General features: G+C 34.5%; 2 protein-coding genes across 4 annotated transcripts in view; both read left to right on the top strand.

Annotated features, from left to right (window-relative positions):
* Positions 1–22,978, top strand: part of LOC105279119 (ABC transporter G family member 23) — a 142,990-nt gene that overhangs the window by 115,100 nt on the left and 4,912 nt on the right. For all 3 annotated transcript variants that reach the window (XM_011338687.3, XM_026975336.1, XM_011338688.3), the window contains 4 exons: positions 8,902–9,050; positions 9,288–9,495; positions 14,439–14,616; positions 21,656–21,842. In XM_011338687.3, the coding sequence (XP_011336989.1) occupies positions 8,902–9,050; positions 9,288–9,495; positions 14,439–14,616; positions 21,656–21,842 (722 nt within the window). The remainder of the gene's footprint in view (positions 1–8,901; positions 9,051–9,287; positions 9,496–14,438; positions 14,617–21,655; positions 21,843–22,978) is intronic.
* Positions 420–4,709, top strand: LOC113563589. Its single transcript, XM_026975337.1, has one exon. The coding sequence runs from the start codon at positions 3,335–3,337 to the stop codon at positions 4,163–4,165; it is 831 nt and encodes a 276-aa protein (XP_026831138.1). The 5' UTR covers positions 420–3,334; the 3' UTR covers positions 4,166–4,709.

Genomic DNA, 22,978 nt, shown 5'->3' with positions numbered 1-22,978 from the left:
GAGAGAGAACGAGAGAGAGAGAGTGAGAGGGAGAAAGAGAACGCAAGGGAGAGAGAGAGAAAGAGAGATAGAGATAGATATATATGCGAGAGAGTGAGAGAGCGAGAGAGCGAGAGGACGAGAGAGAGAGCGAGAGAGTGAGAAGGCGAGAGAGTGAAAGAGCGAGAGAGCATGAAAGAGGGAGGGAGGGAGGGAGGAAGAGAGAGAGTGTGTTAATAAATGATACGAAAATGCAAAAGTGCAGTTAGTCTCGAAATACTAAAATTACATAAATTTTTCCAGAAAAAATATATAAAACTTTTAGAAAAAGCAATGAGATCACACTAAAAAAACCTCACAAAGGTGAAAACAATATGCCAAGTACATAAAAAATCCCAATTTATACGTAAAAAGTTTAAAAGAATATTTATTATAAAAATCAAAACTAAATATAAAGTCAATTGTTCACTAGTCAAGTATCTAGAAGCAATTCAGCTTAAGTATTTTACTCAAACGTTTTCTATACATACTCTCTTATCCAATAAGTAATGAAAAGATATATTTATAATCACTTTGCTAGTCTGTATAACTGTAAAAGTGTTTATTTTAATATTTCCAACTAAACATTTGTGAGTTATTACTGAAAATCATCAAGATACAAAATACAGTACAAATCAAGATACTGTACAAATTTACAAGAATACATGACCAATACGACCCGGGCATGTCAAGTACTTCAATGACGTCATTGGATAAGAGAGTATGCATGGAAAATGTTTGAGTAAAATACTCAAACTGAATTGCTTCTAGATACTTGACTAGTTAACGAGTGATTTTATATTTAGTTTTGATTTTTATAAGAAATATTTTTTTAACTTGTTGCGTATAAGTTGGGATTGTTTATGTACTTGGCGTATTGTTTTCACCTCTGTGAGATGTTTTTTAGTGTGATTCCATATCTCACGTGATGTTACTACTGTTGTACGAGTTGTACGAGTTGTACAAGTATATTGTTGGTTTGCCTTAATTTTGTATTAACCTGTTAATAATATATTTTTCTTTTTATTAGTTTTATTCAGAATACTTATATTTATGTTTATTTATTTTACAGTTTTTATAGTCACTATTGTTTCACTAAACATAAAGTTATGACTTGTAATTTTACTTCGCGTATGTATACAAATATGTATTCTTTACTTGTAACTTGTTCCTTATTGCATAATATACAAGATGATTCAGAACAACTGTTTGTTCTTCAAAGGTCCTATTCCTGAGTGAAGTATAAGATGATTTTGCCTTTTGCAAAATTTTGTCCGAGGCCTAAATTTTGAATTATAATAAAAAATAACCAATGCGGAATACGGAACGTAAACAAGGATAGTGCGACTCATCGTCAGATGCGAGCACCTGCTGTGCTATGCCCGTTGTGATCCGCTGATAAGCTCATCACTATGCGCTATATAATAATATTAAATATTTTGATAAATTCCATTAATTTTCATAATGATTGCCAATAAAACATTGAAATTGACAAAATATAATAGTAGAGGAAAAGATGGTAATATGACTCCTGCTGATATATTGGCCCCCTCGCTTATTAACTTAACTAGTAACGCCATCTAAAATTTGTTTAGCGTACTTTGTAAAACTTAGTGATCGGGTTATTGCATGAGCCAAATAAATCACGAGCGTGGTACGATACTCTTTATACTCTTTATATACTTCGTATGTAGTTATACAACTTATTATAAGTAAACTTAAACGTAACGACATAAACTGGAATAACAAACGTATTGTAAGGTACAACGGAAGTAAGTCTAACACACAAAAAACGCGGGAAAGCGACCAAAGCAAACAAAGTCTTACTAACTTAAAAATAAAACTAAATTATACCAACATACATTAACGCGCATCCGCATTACTACATAATGCTTGCTTACACTATTCATCCTAACACTTAGAATAGCAGTGAAATACCCTAAAATGTCGGTGCCTGACAATTTATCTGTCATTTGTTGCGACTTGTCGGTGCACGCAACAAGTAAAATTTTTACGTGTCGAAAATTTTTGTCAGAACTACTAAAAAATCGAGGTTTAGGTGACTGTGAAGTGTTTAAATTAAAGGACAACATCCCACCTTGAATATTAAAGGTAAAATTACAATATTTTTGCTTATTTTTTCTTATTATTGTTTTGCAAACATGATGCTATTTTCCAATGCGGCCCCCTCTTGCTGTTTGTATCATGACCTCGGGGGCCGTATTGGAAACTCGGTTTGTAAAATGTCAAAAAACTCTTTGACTGCTTCGCGGTGACTTACAATAGATAGATATTATTATTTTTTTATTAATTTAATAATTGGTTTTTAGATGCCTCGCAGTAATACAATTTTCCATTAAAAAATAAGAAAAAAATGGGATCCGAAACAAATGAAAGATGCAGTTGAAGCAGTCAGAAACAAAAGTATGGGTTACAAGAAGGTTGTGAAAAGATTTTCTGTGCCCAGAACTACACTGAGAAGACTGGTGAAGGATTCAGAAGAATCTACAGACTTAGTTGTGCAAAAACCACTAGGTAGAAAGCCTATATTCCCACCTCTTTTAGAAAAAAAGGTGGTCGATTATCTTTTGTTCATGGAAGCCAAATATTATGGTTTTACACGTAGACGTTCGACGAATCGCCTATTAATTAGCACTGAAAAACAATATTTCCAACCAATTTAGAAATGAAGCGGCAGGACAAGCATGATTGGATTATTTTTTAAGCAAGCATAAGAATGAATTGTCACTTAGAAAACCAATGGGTACATCATATGCTCGTGTTCAAGGTTTTAACCGCGAAGCAGTTAAAGAGTTTTTTGACGTTTTACAAGCCGAGATTGAAAAAATAAGCTACCCTCCTGATCATATATACAATGTGGATGAAACTGGGCTGACAATTGTCAAACAAAAATACTATACGTTGTCGGCAAGAAAGGCAAGAAACAAATAGGAGTTTTAACTGCAGCCGAACGAGGCTCGTTAATGACATTGGTTTGTTGTATGAGTGCTGCTGGAAACTTTATACCGCCTATGATGATATTCCCCAGAAAGACTTTCTGATATCTTGCTCCTCCTGCCATTGGAAAAGCCCACCCTTCTGGCTGGACACAAAATAATTTATTCGCGGATTTGTTTCAACACTTCATTGGGAAGACAAATCCAACAGAAGAATCTCCAGTGCTGCTCATACTTGATGGACATACAGTCATACTCGAAATCTGGAACTTCTAGAACTTGCCCGCGAAAAATACGTCACCATTGTAAGTCTTCCTCCTCACACGACGCACAAACTCCAACCTTTAGAGAGGACATTCATGGATGCATTTAAGAGTCATTACAGTGAAGAGATTCGCAAGTTCTTATTGCATTCTCATAGGATGCTGAAGCTTCATGACATAGCTGAGTTATTTGGGCGTGCTTATTTGAAAAGTTCAACTAGCGAGATGGCGGTTAACGGATTTAGAGTAACCGGAGTATATCTCTTCAATCCTCAAATTTTTACAGACGCTGATTTCCTGGCGGAAGCACAGACATCAAACACACAAACACCTCCAAGCACTAGAACGGCTAATGATCAACCGGAACTATCTGCAGACAATGACCAACCTACACAAGTGACAAACATTGAACAGCCTATAACATTAACAATCACTGACCAGTCTATATCAGAGATAACCATTGCTCAATCTAGTTTATCAACATCAAGAAATCATCTTATTTTGCCGGAAGACATTCAGCCAATTTCTGGGTCCAAAAGAAAGACCTCCAATCAAGGAAGGAAGTCAATATCAGCAACAGTGCTCACATCTTCTCCCTACAAAAATCGGTTGGCACAATCTTTAAAACGGTCAGAAAGTCGTCCCGGACGTGATCGTCGACGCAGTCGAGGTGGGAATAGTCGTGCCAGGGGTGGTCAGCGCAATAAGCGCAAGAGAGAAGCTCCATCAGCCAGTAGCTCTAATAGTGACGAAGAAATCAATGACATTAACAAAAATTATTCTGACTCAGACGACGACGCTTCTCTTAAAGACAAAGCAAATATGTCTAAAAAAAATATTGATGTTAATTGCATCTATTGCGATGAGAGTTATTCCAACGACCAAGGTGGTGAAAAGTGGGTTCAGTGCCAAAGTTGTCAAATGTGAGCACACGATGAGTGCGTGGGAGCAGAAAAAGAATATTATATTATATCTTCGATTTCTGCCGCTAATTGTTTTTCATAAGGAATTATTGTTATGTTGATTCTTTTAAGTTTTTTTTAAGTTTATATACTGAGAATATTATAAATTTTATTGGTTTTTGAAGAGAGTTCTTTAGTCACTAAATGTTGATTTTATTTTGAGTTTAAGTATTTTAGTTCGTACTATGATCCCCATTTATTATGGTCCCCAGGGTGCCATAATACCCACACTTTATCTCCTTTTGCCATAGTGTTTCTGAAAAATATAGGTTTTTTCTAAATCTTTTAGTATTTCGTTTAATCCAAAATACAGTATCTGTATAACCAATGACTTAAAGAACCCTATGACGTGTGTTAATTGATTCCAAAATGTCTTATGACTTTTATTACACAAATACAAAATGGAGGGCCACATTACCACCTTTTCCTCTAATAATAGTATACAATAATAGTAATAGTAATAGTGTAATATAGTAATACAATCTATATCTATACCTATCTATCTATCTATCTATCTATCTATTTCTATTTCTATTCTATCTATTATTATATAAATTTGAAAGTGTATATTTTAAAATGCGTTTTCTCAATAAACATGAACTGTACCCACAAGTGTGTTATATCACTTTGTTCGTCTTGACAAGAAGAAGGTCTTAACGTCTTTTTTTTAAAAATAATTCTTTTTAGAGAAAATAATCTATCTATACTATTATATATAATATATATTTATACCTATTACAAGTTAATTAAACACTGTTTAATGTAAACTCTACCGGGCAAGGCCAGGTATTAAAGCTAGTATAGTATAATAGCAAGTATGTTCCGACGGAGGTCTGTCGCGTGTCTCAGTTGTTGCACATAAAAGGAATGGATCTAGCGGATAACGATTTTATTAATTCTGATTCGATGGAGTTAAAATTCTGGGTATTGATTTGTATGACTTATTGTTGGACAGCATTCATAGGAATTCGTGAACGAGCTAGTCACGCAGAATTCCATCTTCGATTGTATTCTTTCCAAATCCGTGCAATTATTTGATCAATTATCTTCCATCTATGCCCATCATATTGATATTAACATCCTTGATTTCAAACTTCGACGATTTTGCAAGATTGAGAAACTTTCACACATGAGTTACCAAAGGAAATGCGAAGAGCATTTTGTAACAATGCATACGTAAATTTTCGATTGGCCATATGTAGGCGTCGGTGAAGTTGACACCTCGACTTTTGGCACCGCAAGTTTTGACGCAAGTTCCCATTACACCCTCAATAGTTCTACAGTTCCTGATAGGTTTTATCAATAGTTCCGTCGAAATACTAATAAAAAACGAATTTCCAAAAAATGAGGTTCCAATTTCCCGTGGCACCTCAATTTTCGAAAAAATCCATTCCAACTGCAGAATCTTATAGTTCTCGAAGAGTTCTACAGTTCCTGATATAATATAACAATAGTTCCGGCCATTAAGTATTTTTTACAAAATTTTGAAATTTTACGCTGGCACCTCAACTTAGGGAAAACGTCGCTTCAACCATCGGATGTTATAGTTCTCGAAAAGTTCTATAGTTCCTGATAGATTTTACCCTGAGTTACGGGATGTAACTATTTTGTAATAATTTTTTATTCTCAGCGCTAACACCGCAAGCGCAAGAGTGAAGTCAGGGATGTTACGAATTCTGGCCGACCTTTTGACTTTAATTACTAGTTCCACAATAGTTCCAAAGCCTCCGATAGGTTTTAACAAGAGTTCCGGTCTTTAAACATTTTTAAACAATTTTTTATTCTCGGAGCTGGCACCGCACCCAAGAGTAAACTATGAGGTGCTGGCAGTTTTGGCCGACTTTCTGCTCTTTTCTAGTAGTTCTGCGATAGTTCCGAAGCCTCCGATAGGTTTTAACAAGAGTTCCTGTGCCAAGGTGCCAGCTCCGAGAATAAAAAATTGTTTAAAAATGTTTAAAGACCGGAACTCTTGTTAAAACCTATCGGAGGCTTCGGAACTATTGTGGAACTATTAATTAAAGCCAAAAAGTCGGTAGGAACTGCCTGCGAAGAGGTACTTTACTCTTGTAGTGCGGTGCTGACACCTGGATTAAAAAATTTTTTTAAAATACTTAGAGGCCGAAACTGTGCCTGAAACCTATCGGAGGCTTTGGAACTATTGTGGAACTAGTAATTAAAGTCAAAAGGTCGGCCAGAATCCGTAACATCCCTGACTTCACTCTTGCGCTTGCGGTGTTAGCGCTGAGAATAAAAAATTATTACAAAATATTAGGTTGGAAAATAAGTTCGTTCGGTTTTTGCTTCGGTGCAACTTCTTTCCAATTCACTCTTGTTTTTCTCGATACTATCGCGCAACTTCAGAGTGCATTTAAAAGTACATGTTTCACATAACCTTTCTGTAAATTTTGGTTTGACTAACATCAATATTATGTGTGCTGCGTAGCTGTAAAAATGGAAGTAAATAACGTGCATTATCGTCATATTTTGCTCTATTATTTCAAGAAGAGCAAACGAGTTGCAAAGGCTCATAAAAAGATATGCCGTGTTTATGGAGATGATGCCTTAACAGAACGCGTATGTCAAAAGTGGTTCGCCAAATTCCGTTCTGGAGATTTTGACGTCAATGATGCGCCTCGCTCCGGTCGCCCGATCGAGATTGATTCAAGTAATGTCAAAGCTATCATCGATAAAAATCCATCCCAATCGGTGCGAGAGATTGCTACAGCACTTAATATATCTCATATAAAGCGTAGAAAACAATTTGCGCCAACTGGAATACGTTTCTCGGCTCAATGTGTGGGTGCCGCATGAATTAACCGAGGCCAACTTGGCCACTCGCATATCCATCTGCGATTTGCTGCGGAAACGTCAAGAAAACGATCCATTTTTGAAGCGGTTAGTGACAGGAGATGAAAAATGGGTCGTCTATGAGAATGTAACGCGGAAAAGATCATGGGGACACAGCAGCGAGCCACCACAAACAACCTCGAAGGCAGGATTGCATCCGAAGAAGATTATGCTCTCCGTATGGTGGGATTTCAAAGGTGTCATTTACTACGAGCTGTTACCGTCAAGCAAAACGATTGATTCAACCATATACTGCTCGCAGTTAACAAAATTGGACCAAACACTCCGCAAAAAACGTCCAGAATTGATAAATCGAAAAGGTGTCTTCCACCACAATAACGCCAGACCTCACACATCATTGACAACTCGGAACAAATTACTCAGTCTTGGCTGGGATGTTTTGCCTCATCCTGCGTATTCACCGGACCTGGCCCCTTCCGATTATCATTTATTCCGGTCGTTGCAGAACTCTTTGAACGGAAAAATCTTCAAGGATGAAGAGAACGTCAAAAGATACCTGGATTGGTTTTTCGCCGATAAGCCTCAGATGTTTTACGAACGCGGCATAATGAAGTTGGTGGAAAGATGGCAAGAAGTCATCAATAAAAATGGTCAATATATAATTGATTAAAATTTATTTCGTGTATCAAAAAAATTGTATTTTATTCCACCTTAAAAAACCGAACCAACTTATTTGCCAACCCAATAGTTACATCCCGTAACTCAGGGTAAAATCTATCAGGAACTATAGAACTTTTCGAGAACTATAACATCCGATGGTTGAAGCGACGTTTTCCCTAAGTTGAGGTGCCAGCGTAAAATTTCAAAATTTTGTAAAAAATACTTAATGGCCGGAACTATTGTTATATTATATCAGGAACTGTAGAACTCTTCGAGAACTATAAGATTCTGCAGTTGGAATGGATTTTTTCGAAAATTGAGGTGCCACGGGAAATTGGAACCTCATTTTTTGGAAATTCGTTTTTTATTAGTATTTCGACGGAACTATTGATAAAACCTATCAGGAACTGTAGAACTATTGAGGGTGTAATGGGAACTTGCGTCAAAACTTGCGGTGCCAAAAGTCGAGGTGCCAACTTCACCGACGCCTAGAGCATTCATATTCGAGTGCTATGTCACCTCGACGGAATTTCGTAAACCCAATTTAACATGTTTCATCTATGATATTCTGTTCATAAAAATAGTAAAAAGGCATTACATGACAAAGTTATATTTTATTTTATTTCATATTCAAAACATTCACACACAAACCTCAATCGATTTCAATCAACTCTTTTATGAAATCTATAGAAAATTTTCAGCTATTAATTATCAAACATTAAAGCGTCTTATTTCATTTAATAATGTATACATACATAATGTAATATAATGTATAACTTACATAATGTATACATAATGTAACTTACTAATACATGTTGCGAAAATTCGAAGGAACGTTCTGATCATCATGATATATTATGATTTAAATGTTTTTTGATCAAGTGAGAGAAGACAAATAAGAAATGATTATATCAGGAGTTTACCTATGAAGTTGCCATGCATTCTATGTGACTTTATTGCTACGCGTTTATTAGACTTCTACAGCAACGATATAAACCAACTGCTGTTGAAATGACAAAAGCGTATCGATAATATGAAAACATATATACTTGATTGAAAATAAAATGTTTTTCTTAATAAAAAAAATGTCAAACTTTCAGTCAAAAACAGCAACTTCATACGTAAATCTCTAACATACTTTTAAAATAAACTCAATTACATATAATATAATCTCGATTATAATAGCATCCATTAAGTATGTGATTTTAATACAAACAATAATGTTCAATACAGATAAATGGCAAATCACTGCCAGGTACGAAGATTGGATCTATTTTGGAATGCGATGATTGTGATTTTACAAATTGTTATAAGATTACTAGTTGGGGCAAGATTAAAGCACTTCTACAGAAAAATTTCCTGCGTATGTGGAGAAATGTTGGGTATGTTTTTAATTATGCAATTATTTGTACAATAATTAAATATTAACTTTCCATCTTTTATTCTTAGAACTTCAATTTCGTAATTGTACAACATTTCTATAAAAATTAATATATCTATGTTAACACTATATATATATATCTATGTTATATATATTTTTTACCAGAATTATACAGAAATAAACGAAATTGTTTGATTATTATATAATATTAATTTATCAAAACTTTATTTTCCCACAGTGTAATGTTGTTTATTTTCGCCTTGCCAGTAATGCAAGTAATACTCTTCTGCTTGGCAATTGGAAGAGATCCAACAGGACTGAAGCTAGCTATCGTGAACAATGAGATGTTTTATGAAAATATGACGTGTCCCATTTCGGAGGATTGTACTTTCACGTTTCTTAGTTGTCGATATCTTAAATTTCTGGATAACGAAACAATGATAAAAGTAAGTGAATATTATAATTATTATATAAATGCATAATAAGTGCTATTATGTTAGGTCTATAACTAAGTTTTCTGTTTTACTTATTTCTATTATTTTTATCATTAAAAAAAAGTTTTGTAATGGCCAACCAAATTTCTCCCTCTTACCCCTTTTTCTACCAAATCTCAGTCACTGGCAGATTTCATTTATATAGAGAGATGTCTAGAAGTAACTCAATATTAAATTTTCATATCTTTTATTCTTAGAACTTCACTTTCGTAAACTCATTACTTATTACCGTAATGTAGTGAACTATAATGTTCACTAAACGTCACGACCAAAATGACAGAAAATTCGACTCCAACCCGGAAGTCAAAACTGATAATCATAACTAAGACAAAAGCTTCAAATTTTTTTATTAAATAAATCATTGTAAATGGGACATTCTGAACAAAATTAATTGTTTAAATATATAAGTCTTCTCTACCCAAACATCTCAACACTAACTTTCCTAAAAAGATGCAAGGACCAAAACATCGTCACAAAATTTCTAAAATTGAAAAATACTCTTGGCACCAAGCAATCCGATACCATCCCACAAAAAACTTTGCTAGTAAAAGAACGTATTGCATATACGAAATCAAGAGACACGGTAGTGTCTTGCGCCAAGTTCATGCGCAGCGCAACGGCAGCGAGAGACGGACCGTGTATCTTTACGCGAGCCGACTAGTTGAGACTAGCCGAGATTTGCGGATTTTAATAACGCGTGGATCGATCGAGTTAAGAACAGGCTCAATCGATTCTGCGTACTCGAATTATATTAATAATGAAAGTGTTTTTATTTTTCTCCTACATGCTCGGTGAAGGGAGATATTACGATGCAAAGTCCACATCGTGAAATATTTTATTAAGAAACTCTCTTATCGTCGTCTTGGTCACGGAAAACGTACAGTTCACCTTTTAACCACTAGACGGCGCGGCGTTTACGGCAGTGCAGTGCCGGCACGGCTGACGGCTCCGCTAAAGAAAGCAGTGCGCATTCTAGTATTTGTGATTTTAGAAAAATTTGACATGACAAATTAAACTTTATTTATTTCGATGATTAATTATAATATACTGGGTGTCGACTTTCGATTATAATATAAAGGGTGTCCGATTTTAATTGACCAACCCGAAAAACTTGTAATTGTGAGATTCTAGAAAAATTTGACACGAGAGATTAAACTTTATATTTTCTGATGATTAATTATAATATACTGGGTGTCGACTTTTGATTGTAATATATAGGGTGTCCGATTTTAATTGACCAACCCGAAAAACTTGTATTTGTGATTCCAGAAAAATTTGACATGATAAATTGAACTTTTTGTATTCCGATAATTAATTACAATATACTGGGTGTTGACATTCGATTATAATAAAAAAATAAATGATATCTCACAAAAATTACCTTTTTTGAAAAAAGGGGAAAAAAGGCGTCATGTACACGCACCAGTCGCAACCAACCAAATAAAAATTAATCTTTTAAATAAATGTCGTATATACATAAAATTAACCAAGTAAAAATTAACTTATTAAAGAAATGTCGTATATAAACCTATAAAAAATATGATATCGGAAAATGGTGCCAAGTAAAACGTTACCAGTCACAACTAACCAAATAAAAATTAATCTCTTAAAAAACTGTCACGTATATATAAAAATAAAAAATAGTAATGCTAAAGAACTTGGCGCTGCTACATCATCAAGTAATACGTTAACTGACAATGCTAACTAATGTTTAAATACGTTAATTGACAGTGTTCACTAATGTAATATTGTTATTTACTTAATGAATATTGTTTTATGTAGCAGCGCCAAGTTCTTTAGCATTAATATTTTTTTATTTTTATATATATATGACATTTTTTAAGAGATTAATTTTTATTTGGTTAGTTGTGACTGGTAAAGTTTTATTTGGCACCATTTTCCGATATCATATTTTTTATAGGTTTATATACGACATTTTTTTAATAAGTTAATTTTACGGTAAATCTACCGATTAGCGAACCCACCTCCTATCACCTTGTCCTTGACATATATTATAGAGGTCACCCTTCTGAGTAACATTGTGCAAGTTTTAACCGTCGGTCGTTGTTTACTAAAAAGTTATTAACAAAAGAAGTTTAATGATTTTGCACGAATTTTCAGCTGTCTACGCGAACCAAGAACATAATATTGACATATATTACAAAGGTCACCTTCCCGAATAACCCGCACTAGGTTTTAGTCGTCGATCGTTGTTTATGAATAACTTATTAACAAAAGAAATTTTGCAATATAGTAGTTATTTTGAATATTGAAAGATATAAAAGACGAATATGTATATGAACAAAGGAAGGAAAGTCATTTAAAGCAGTGAATCGTTAATATAATAATAAAATAGTTTCTTTTAATATAAGTACAAAGTATTCTTCACTTTAGCCAAAAGCATAAACAGTTAAATACAAAGTATTCTCTGCTTTAACCTAACCTAAACTAACCTAACCTAACCTGGTTAGGTTATATTTTCCGAAACTGGAGCCTCGGACAGCTCGTTTTCAGCCCACTTCGCGGGAGGGCGGGGGTCAGGGGCTTCGCCCCCGCCCCCCGCCGGAATCCGTGCCGTGTACCAGGTGATCAAAATCTGTACGGTAAAATCTGTTACACTGGTTCTGGCGGGGGGCGGGGGGCGAAGTCGCTCTTGCCTAGCCATTGCCACTTGTAATAAACAATTCTCCGCTCGCCTAGCAACCTCGATCTCTAGGCGGTCGCATCTCGCCGCGCGCTTGCATTCGGCGGTAGGCCGGACTAATATAGTGATTTTTAATAATTAATAACTCGTTAACTATTGCGAAAATTTCAAAACAGCAAAGGACTTTTCTTCTCAGTTCGATGCATTCTACCCGCTCACGAGAGCTTCATACACAATTCTGGGACACCCTGTATAATTACATTGTACATGTTTATTAAGAAATAATACGAAAAGTATGATTAAACTTTATTTTATTTGTTTTATTTGAATCTCACATAACACATAACACGTAACACATAACACATTGTGTAACACTTTTATAATTTTAGTTGTAATTACGAATATCTGATGTTAATGATTTGTTTCCCTCGCCCTCGTGTATAAGTATTATCGCCTCGTCCGCAAACAAGATTAATAGCAAACAAGGTTATTTGGAAGGAAATAAGTTTAGAATGGGAGAATAACTAAACTTATTTCCTTCTAAATAACCTTGTTTGCTATTATCTGCTTGTTTGTCGTGACACCGTTGCTTGTGAGCGTTCGATTCGGTCCAGTCACAGCCGATACGTCAGATGTGAACGACGTGTTCCCATAATGACTTCTTAACAAATGACTCTTTTAATCCGACTTCTTTTTGGTTATGTGAGTGTTTCAAGTTATTTATTTATACTTTTATTTATTTATGCTTTTATACTGTTTATACATTTATTTATTTATTTAATTATATACTATCTGTTGTTATGTGACTGGACTAGGTTACGCTTTCTGATGCGAATTGACTGTTATAATGTCTCCGACGATGATTTTAATTATTGACTTGATAATGTAAATGCGGACTTCTTTAATGCATGGATATAGGAATGTAGGGATGGAACGTATCGTTGCGGGGGGGAAGCCACTGCGGGAGAGGCGACGAGGTAAAATCCGTCATTTGTTGTTGCCTAGGTGAGACCCTTAACCTCTTTCGAGATACAGATATGAAGTAATTTAACAAATTTAGTATCAAATTAAAATATGTATATGCCTGAAAAAACTTTTGATGCTACAAACTTTATTTTATGAAGACAATATTTGTTTCTTCAGATTTCCAAGAGATTCAAGCAGACGAATTTTAGGCAACAACAAATGGCGGATTTACCTCGTCGCCCCTCCCTCAGCGGCTTTACCCCCCTCATCCATATAACTAGTTTATGCTCCATCCCTACATTCCTATATCCATGCTTTAATGTGAGTACTAATCTGTTGACTTTAGTTCTGACTTGCGATGGTCTGTAAACATGATATTTACACTTGTCTTTAACTTCAAACAGGAAGATATTACTTTGTGACACTGAAGATGGTCCAATGATGTGACCGAAACGTTTGTTATTGTATTTTGGAATGAATTTGGATCTATAATAAATAAGAAGCACTGAACATCCAGCTTTAGCTCGTTGCCGTGATTTACATAGTATTAGAAGATATCGAGTTTGTTACACTTTAAGTTTATTGTAAATATCTTATTACAAAGGAAAGTCAACTGAGAAGGAAGTATTATGATTTGCGCTGACAGACATAGAACATGGTTCTTGTTTTGATGAAGGTAAAAAGGACGGACTAATCCGTAGTCAATGTATTTGTATTCTATCACATATATACCACATGATAATTTCTTAAATGTTTACACGGTGTCAGAAAATTACGTTCTACTCTTTAAACTTTTCGTGTTAATAACTTTGTAACAAACAATGAGTAACGGCTAAAACCTTTTGAAAGTCACTCAGAGAGGTGACTTCTACAATATATGTCAAGGTCAAGGTCATTGAGGCTGGGTCCGTTATTGTATATATTTACCTATTCTGTGTCATATTATAGTATTGATTATTTTCGATTAAAGTTTTGATTTAATCATCATTAACCACAATCAACTCTCCAGAACGGAATGATAGTGGATGACAAATTAGTACAGTTGAAATCACCATGTTGTGTCGAAACCATTCGCAATCAGTCCAATCACTTATGACACTATCTTACATAATGCAGATCTTTTTATATATTTGTGCAACGTTTTCTTCTTTATGAAAATAAAACAGCATAATGTGCCGAGAATATTTATTTTTGTTCTTCATAATCAAAACAATACTAGAAATGCTTAAAATTCAACCAATGTGAAGACAAAATTTTAAAATTTATATTTTATTTTTTGTTCTAGATATATTATCCTGACCCAGATTCAGCAATGGAGGCTGTACGTAAAGGGGAAGCGTGGGGCACATTGTATTTTACAGAAAATTTCACAGATGCTTTAGTAGCTAGAATGGCTTTAGGAAGGGATTCTGATGACGAAACACTTGACCAAAGCGAGATTAGGGTTTGGCTGGATATGTCTAGTAAGTATTCATTTAACCATTACTGCAACATTGGTTATAAAGAATAACAATGAAATCAATCAATAGTATGATGCTTAACAATTCTGTCTGTCCCTTTGTTTTTCATCTTTCTAACTCTGTCTCTATATCGCTGGCTATATCTGTTTTAGCCGAGACAAGGTGAAGCTATAAACTTGCTTTCTATTCAAGTAATTCTATCTGTTTTGCAGCAATTAGACGAAATTTATTGTAATAAATTTATTGCTATGATATTTGATTGTTGAGAACTTTAAAAGTTTAAAAAGTACATAAAGTCTCTTATTCGCCTAATATGTTGATCGCCAAATTATAATATATATTCTTTCAAGAATCAAAATTATGTTATTGGAGTTGCAAATATTATACAAACACTGTAATCTTTAGTAAGTTCGTGAATCTATATGATAAGAGGCAGCTGAAATTGTGTATTGCATCCTCAAATTTCCATCTAGTGTCGTTTTATGTAGCATCCCATACAGCACAAGATCGTTCTATGATCATTCATAGAATAATATCGGACAATGTTGAGAATATTCTCATATAATGCTTCAGAGTTTCTGTGAACCTTCCATGGAACATTTGAAGTAGACAAAAACTCACATTCTCTGAATGTTCTATAAATATTCTGTAGCATATTCTATGAACATTTTGCGTATGTTTATGGACTGTTTCTATAGGATATTCTACATTCTAAATAATAAGTGTTTAAAATTTCAAACACTTTCGTTGTCGCCGTTTTCAAGATGTTTATTAATGTTTGACATTTCAAACATTTATAAGTGTTGGGTTTGTGGTTGGTGTTTAATTATATTACACGCGTAAGGTGTTTGATTTTCTACTTAATTGAAATTTCCTGCAAATCAAATGTTTATATGTTTGAAGTCTAACGAATTTGTTGGCTCGTAGTGGATAAATTAATTCCTAGAGCGAGAGATTATTGCATCTTAGTCCGACGATCAGATTATCAGATATTCTCAGTGTATCGCGATTTAATAAATACCTTGTTAGGCAACTCTTGCTCGCGAGAAACTGCGCCGCGAGCGCCATCTGGTTTGTTGAAATTTTGTAAGAATTCAGTGCTTAAGTTTGTAAGTGTTTGTTTCATAAGTGTGTAATTAGAAAGTGTTTGAAATATAAATCTGTTTGACTTTCTAATAATCAAACACAAATTGTGTTTTATTTTGTTCCCGTTTAAAAATCAAACGTATATATCTGTTTAATTTGACTCATGTTTGATTTTAGCAAAACAATTTTAATATATATATAGCAATGTTTGATACAAAAGTGTTTGAAACTCAAACGCTTTTCCACTTGCGTTTGATAAGTCAAACATTATTTCTGCTTAAATGTGTATAATTCAAACACTTACGTTGAAGCCATTTTTAGAGTGTATAGGATATACTAAGAATATTGTGGGAAATATTATAAGAAATAAAATATTATAAGAATATTCATTGAAATATCATTAGAATATTCTGAGTACTTACCAAATAACATACCAATAACATTTAGAACATTCGTGGAACTGTTTATGAATATTCTTTTCGAATATTCTCAGAATATATGGAAATCATGTTGTTAGAATATTCTCCGAATATTTTGTGCTGTATGGGATATATTCTTAAGAACTCGAACCAATTAAATATCTGCGGGCAAATATGCGGAGTGTTTAATATTTATGATGTTTTCTTTTTTAAGATTTTTTATTACTGAGTGAATAGTTTATTACTTACAATACTTTAATTGACGAATTACACTTTTTAAGTAAGTGAATAGATTTGTTAATGCATTAAGATTTAATGTGATTTATAAAATAAAAAAAAGAAAAGTGCTTCATTCTTCCATTCAGGTGCCACAACTGCGAGATTTGACTAAACATGTCAGTAATATGCATATCACAAGCAAACACATCTTATATAGTATAAAGGAAATATCATATGATTAAAGTATGTGCGAAAAAACGGAATGCAACTATACAGCTATGAACAAAATTATTAGGCACCCTACTTATTTAACTAACTTCCTTCTAATTTATAAGGAAATAAATAACATCATCTTTATAAATATTAACATTTATTCTCTAAACAATCATACAAACTAATATTTAGTTGGTCCACCATTGTGTTTTATAACTTCTGTTCCTCTCAGGTAAGCTATGCACTAGTCGCTTGCATATAGAAAGTGATATCTTCTCCCATTCTTCAGGGACCGTTTTCTTGAGTTCAGTAATAGAATTGCACTTGCGAGTATAGATATATTTCTTTACACATAATAATCACGTCCATAGTCATCAAAGTCAAAATATAAACTGAAGAAGTTTCAGAGTAGTATTCTTATTTCCCTAAGAAAGATATTGAACTTCGTACCTCAATCGTTTGAACCATTCACAAGGTCGATAGAATGAAAACAACATATAAACATAAAGTTTACACTTATTCAGTTCCGAGATATTTGCGAGAAACAAGGTGCCTAATAATTTTGTCCATGGCTGTATATGGCTCGTTCGTACAAAATTATATATTTGCAGGGTTGGGAAGTAACGCGTTACTTTTAACGCCGTTACCTTTCTTTATATGTAACGAAAGAGTAACGATGTTAGTTTTTCTTTCGTAACGATAACGAAAGTGATCGTTACTTTATCGTTATTTTTTAATACATTTCTATGAACCGGTCCGACCAACTTCAAAACGTCACTAATGGTAGCGTTTTACGTCATCACTGCGCGCTACTAACGCTATTCCTTTCGAGGTAGTGTATTGGTAGCGTCAAAATATGTCAAAAATATGTTAAATTTGGCGCTTGTTTTTACTTGTTACTAAGTAATCGTAGCATTGCACTTGCTGTTCGTGGAGCTCCCTATCGCTATCGCGCTATTAACTTCACGAACAGTCTTAGGTAACGTTTGCGTTGGTAGCGCGCTAGTATGCTCCCCGAACACACTCAAGATTTAATAATACATCCTTCCTTGTTTATATTTATATTATATTATATATATATATATCTTTGATTGATAATTATTTAGATTAGGGGACACAGTACCGATGATCTTACTACAGAGGTCATTCTCCTGAGTGACCTTCAGAAGGTTTTAGCCGGCGATCATTGTTTATTAAAAAGTTATTCACAAAAGAAGTTTAATAGTCTTGCGTTTTCAACTGTCCATGCGAAGCGAGTAGTTTAGGGTTGGATTAGGCTTCAGAATATTTTCGGTCATTAAAATCAAAATCAATTTCCATCATAAAATATAACTTTTCGCATATTATATAAATCATGACAATTATACTAGCGATAGAATCATTTTAGTGATTTTAGTAGCATACTTTTTGAGTTAGAATACAAAAAGAATGCAACGTCTTAAATGTATTTTATCGACAGGCATCATGTATGAGTCCATTATGAAAAAATACACGTGTACTAATAAGGTATTCTTTAATATACATACAGGGTACATACTCATCACGTCGATCTCGATAATCGATCATTAGATCCGAGCACTGTTCGAGATGTCGCGATTTACCTGTGCGACACGTCGAACAGCAGTATATTAACGCCAGTGGAATCGGAGCAGAACGAGGGCTACAGAACTTTACGCATACGCGCAGATCGAGACGAGAAGATATCTGAAAGTGAACATCGTGATACTCTTGCTCAAATTTAAGCGATAAAGTCGGACATTGTAAGTGTAGTAAGGTATTGATAAAGTGTTGTAATGAAGAGAATGAGTGAAGAGAATTCATCGAACAACACACTCATCTACGGCTTCAGACGATATCGTTTTTCTGGCAGCCTCCACCAGTTAATGAAGATGGTCAGGAGGTGGTTCAATCTAGGTTCCACCCCAATGATCGAATCGTGGACAGACTTCCGTGAAGCAATCTTGAAGAAGTTCTGAAGAAAGATTCTCTATCACGTGGTAATCTAGAAAATCGAGCCTCGCAAGTGGAATTTTACAAAGGAATCTTTTCTTGAATACTAAATTGGCCTTGATACACAACTTGATCTACCTATCAACACTATCCACCTACTCATTAATGGAATCAGATTATTGAGGAATGTAGCAGCCTCCCTAAAGATGGATCCGTTGATCAATTCCTACATGCTAAGCATCAAATATCTTCAGCTTCCTCTGAGGTCGACCGGAAGAATTCTCAGCACTCCAAGGCACAGAAATTCAAGAAAAATTGCAGCACCTGTGAAAAGACTGGGCATCATCAAAAGAATTGCCGGAAGAATGAAAAAGGAAAGAGCGAACCGAGCAGTGTCTACTGCAAGGCAACCGGTCACCAATCTAACAACTGTCCGAAATTCAAGGAACAGACACTCGCACACAGCCAGGCATCGCGCCAAATAGTGGCAGCCGTCTCCACCAACCAGGAGGAATCTGTTGAGGATCAAACGGTAGCGTACGTCCAACCAGACAACAGTAGGATCATTACAAGTGACCATTCGCCGTCAAACGTTGTTTCACTAAATGATAAAAATTGTAACTTATTAGCTCTGATAGATACGGGCAGCCCCGTTTCCGTTCACGATATATAAGAAATTTGGAATGTCCCAAGTACGCGCTATTATTGCCGCGTTACACATATGAAGTTTTGAATAACAAGCCGATAAATCTATTAGGGTCATTATAGACGACCATATGTTTACGCGCGTTACGGACTTAACTCTGCCGATCTCTTTACATCCTGAAAGAAAATAATATTTCTACAAATTTAATAATAGATGATCAGAATATTTTGATGACTTATATGCCAAATTATGTTGTGAACGATAATTCTTTTCCTAAATTTTTACTTCAGCTTCTTGCTTGCCAAGTCGAAGGTACTTTCAATAATGCGTTGGATAAAATTTTTGTGGATTTCGGCTCGAATCTACAGACCGTTTGAACCATTTGTTAATACAGGTTAAAAATACCGAAGTTCGCAAAATCGAAAATAACAATTAAGTTACGATTAACCTAAAAGACTCAATTTACATGTATGCCTCGCGTCGTTTTGCCTGAGTGAAAAAACAAAAAATCCGAGAAGTCACAGACGACTTTCTTAAACGGAGAATAATTAAGGAAAGTACTTCTCCTTATTGTGCACGGATCGTTCCGGTGCGGAAAAGGAACGAGTTTTTGCGTCTGTGTATCGATTTGCGACCACTCAATAGCAGAGCCACGAAACAAAAATATCCTTTCCCTCTGATTGAGAATTGCGTAACTCTTGCATTTGGGAAATAAATCCGTTTTCACACTATTAGATCTCAAAGTTGGGTTTCACTAAATTAAAATCCATCCAGAACATTTCAAATATTTCGCGTTTCCGACACCAGACGGACAATACGAGCACGTCTGTTTGCCTTTCGATTATTGTGAGGCTCCGGCGAATTTCGACGCTGTCTTGTAAATATTTTGCAAACGTTTATAAGAAACGATCAAGTTATTGTGTACATCGATGATATAATTCCAACCAATACAATAGAATCAGACCTTGAAATTCTTCGGGAAGTATTATTACGACTAATTGTAAGCAATATGATTTCGAATTAAATTCGAGATTACACAAATAAGGCCTCTACAACATCTTTTACGAAAAACTACTAATTTCAGTTTTAATAACAACTGTATTCAAGCAGTTAAAGTTCTGAAAGATGCGCTCACTTTGTCGCTTGTTTTGGTCAGCTATATACATGTATACATGTATATCAGGGTGAGCCATTTTAAATGACGACCTCAAATATCTCTTGAACAATGTATTTTAGAGAAAAATATTTCAGACAAAAGGTTTATGACATCGAGGGGGCAAGATGATGATATTATCAATTTAATTGTAGATGGCGGCACTGTAGAGATTTTATCATGGCGGCCATTTTGTTAAATGGAAGTCCATTTTTTTTCAAAATAGAAGTTGTAGCTGATAATGAGACGAATACAATGGTTTTTTGTTTTTTGCAATTGGATCATTTTTCAGTGAGTTACAGCGTTCCATATTATAATGTTTTATAATTTAAGTAAAAAGCTTCCACCCTCATACAGTGTGCATATTTTGTGACTCCAAACCACCCTCCACCTCTGTGTGTGTGTGTACGCGCGCGCATGTGCGTCTGCGTGTATGTTGTTTCTATCCGTTATCCTGTCCTGGACTGATTCTGTTTGATAGTCAACCAGCTCCAGACTGATTGATACGCATTTTTCCATGCTTATCATTATCCAGGATGAACGACGTGACGAGGCTTTCATCAAGCTTTGGGGTGCTTGATTTATATGAATCCCCTTGCCTCTCACGATTTTTTATAAACATATTACAAAAGCTGTTCAAAGACATTTCCATTTTCTTGAACACATAAAGCGATTCTTTGCTCAAAACGGCTAACAGTTTCTAATAATACGGCCCGTGGTATGTTTGTACAAGCAATTTCACTTCTCTGAATCATATCTTCTCGAGTTGTGGGTTCGCGCTCGTACACGACATTTTTTAAATGTCAATCACAACTCGAGAAGACATGATTCAGAGAATCGAAATTGCTTGTACAAACATACCAGCGCTCGGATCGCAATTATTAGATCCGAACATAATTTGGAACGCTGTAACTCACTGAAAAATGATCCAATTTCAAAAAACAAAAAATCATTGTATTCGTCTCATTATCAGCTACAACTTCTATTTTGAGAAAAAAATGGACTTCCATTTAACAAAATGGCCGCCATGAGCCTTCCACCCACACCTTCCTCATCTCTACCTCTATATATCCTAAAACTTTCATGACAATTGGAGGGGGGGGACTATTCGGAAGTCTAACCAAGGAGTATTTACAAACGTTATTATTAGTAACGCTTTAAATTCACAAAAGCGTGGAAAATTTAAGATAGTAATTAGAAAGACATAAAGTTAAAGCTGAATTTTCACACCTAATTTTAGTCTTATCGATATTTATCGATATCATTTATTATATTATTCCACATAGACACATTATTGATTATATCTAAATGCTATTTTATTATTATTTTAAAAATATGTTATGCTTGCGGTTTTAGATCAACAAATTGGTTTGATGCTGGCAAGAAATCTGCAATATTCATACAGAGATTTTGCTAAAGACCTTCTATCATCTTGTGAACAGAATACAAAATTAGCCGATGTACCAATTCAATTCAAGGATCCCATTTATGGTACAAACGAACCCAGTTTTACCGACTTTGTGGCACCAGGTGTAATATTGACGTAAGTCCATTAATGTTTAATTTTTTATCTAGTTTAATTATAATAATATATATTATAATATGAAAGGCAAATTTTATACATCTAATAAGTTATAATTATCTTTTAATAGCTTAACTTTTTATAAAAAACGTTTTCATATAAAAAATTTTAGATATCTTTTCAACATACAGTCAATGGTACAAGAGTGTGTACGCTGTTTTTCTTAGAATACAAAACGATGTTAAACGAATATTAAACGACGTTTACTTGTTCTAAGGCTAATTTCAATACTTTTTGTAATTTCTAAGCTTGCCGCACTGTACATGTAAACTTTTTCTTAAAACTTGTGACAACCATCCTGTCCTCTGATTTCGACGTTGTAGATCGTGTTCGTCCTCCGTCAGACAAATCGTTAACATTTTCTTTATACCATTGTATCCACTTACTTACAAACTGCTTGACTTTTTCACATAACGGGCAGCGGTTGCAAGCGATAATGTAGGACTTTTCAGGTGTGAACACAAAAACATTGCCTCGAATCGGCTAGCAGCACTCATTAGAGTGGCTCTTATTTTCAAAGTTTGAATTTTCTTTGCGCTACCCCCCAATTTGGTTCCATTTTATGAAAAAATAATCTGTGTAAAATTTCAGCTCAATCGGATAAAGGGAAAGGGTGCCCCTGGGACCTTGAAAGTCGAAAAAATCATAAAATCACAGAAAAAATCAATTTTATTTGTTTATCTTGCGAAATATTAATTATATGCAAAAAAGTATTATACAAAAGTTGTAGATCTATTAAAAATTGCACATGTTATCATTTATCACTTTTTCTCGTACGACTAACGATTTCCGAGAAAAAGTAATGCCACGAATGAAGCTACTCCAGTTAGTATAGTATAATAAATTCAATTTATGTATTATAGATCATTGTTGATTCTGATTTAAGACCATCTTAAGTACAATCATAAGATATTTGAAACCAATCACACAGTCGTATTAGCATCTTAAGACATTACTTCAGATCGTCTGGAAATAAGAACGGACTATGAATACTAGCCTTTGATATTAAAAAATAAAGGACATAATAATATTAATGTGTGTGTATGTGTGTGACATTAGAATTAAGCATAGAATAAGTTTAACTACATTTGTACATA

The sequence above is a fragment of the Ooceraea biroi genome, chromosome 2, assembly GCF_003672135.1.
Source record: "Ooceraea biroi isolate clonal line C1 chromosome 2, Obir_v5.4, whole genome shotgun sequence".
Classification (NCBI taxonomy): domain Eukaryota; kingdom Metazoa; phylum Arthropoda; class Insecta; order Hymenoptera; family Formicidae; genus Ooceraea; species Ooceraea biroi.
This window is presented reverse-complemented; position numbering and strand designations above follow the sequence as displayed.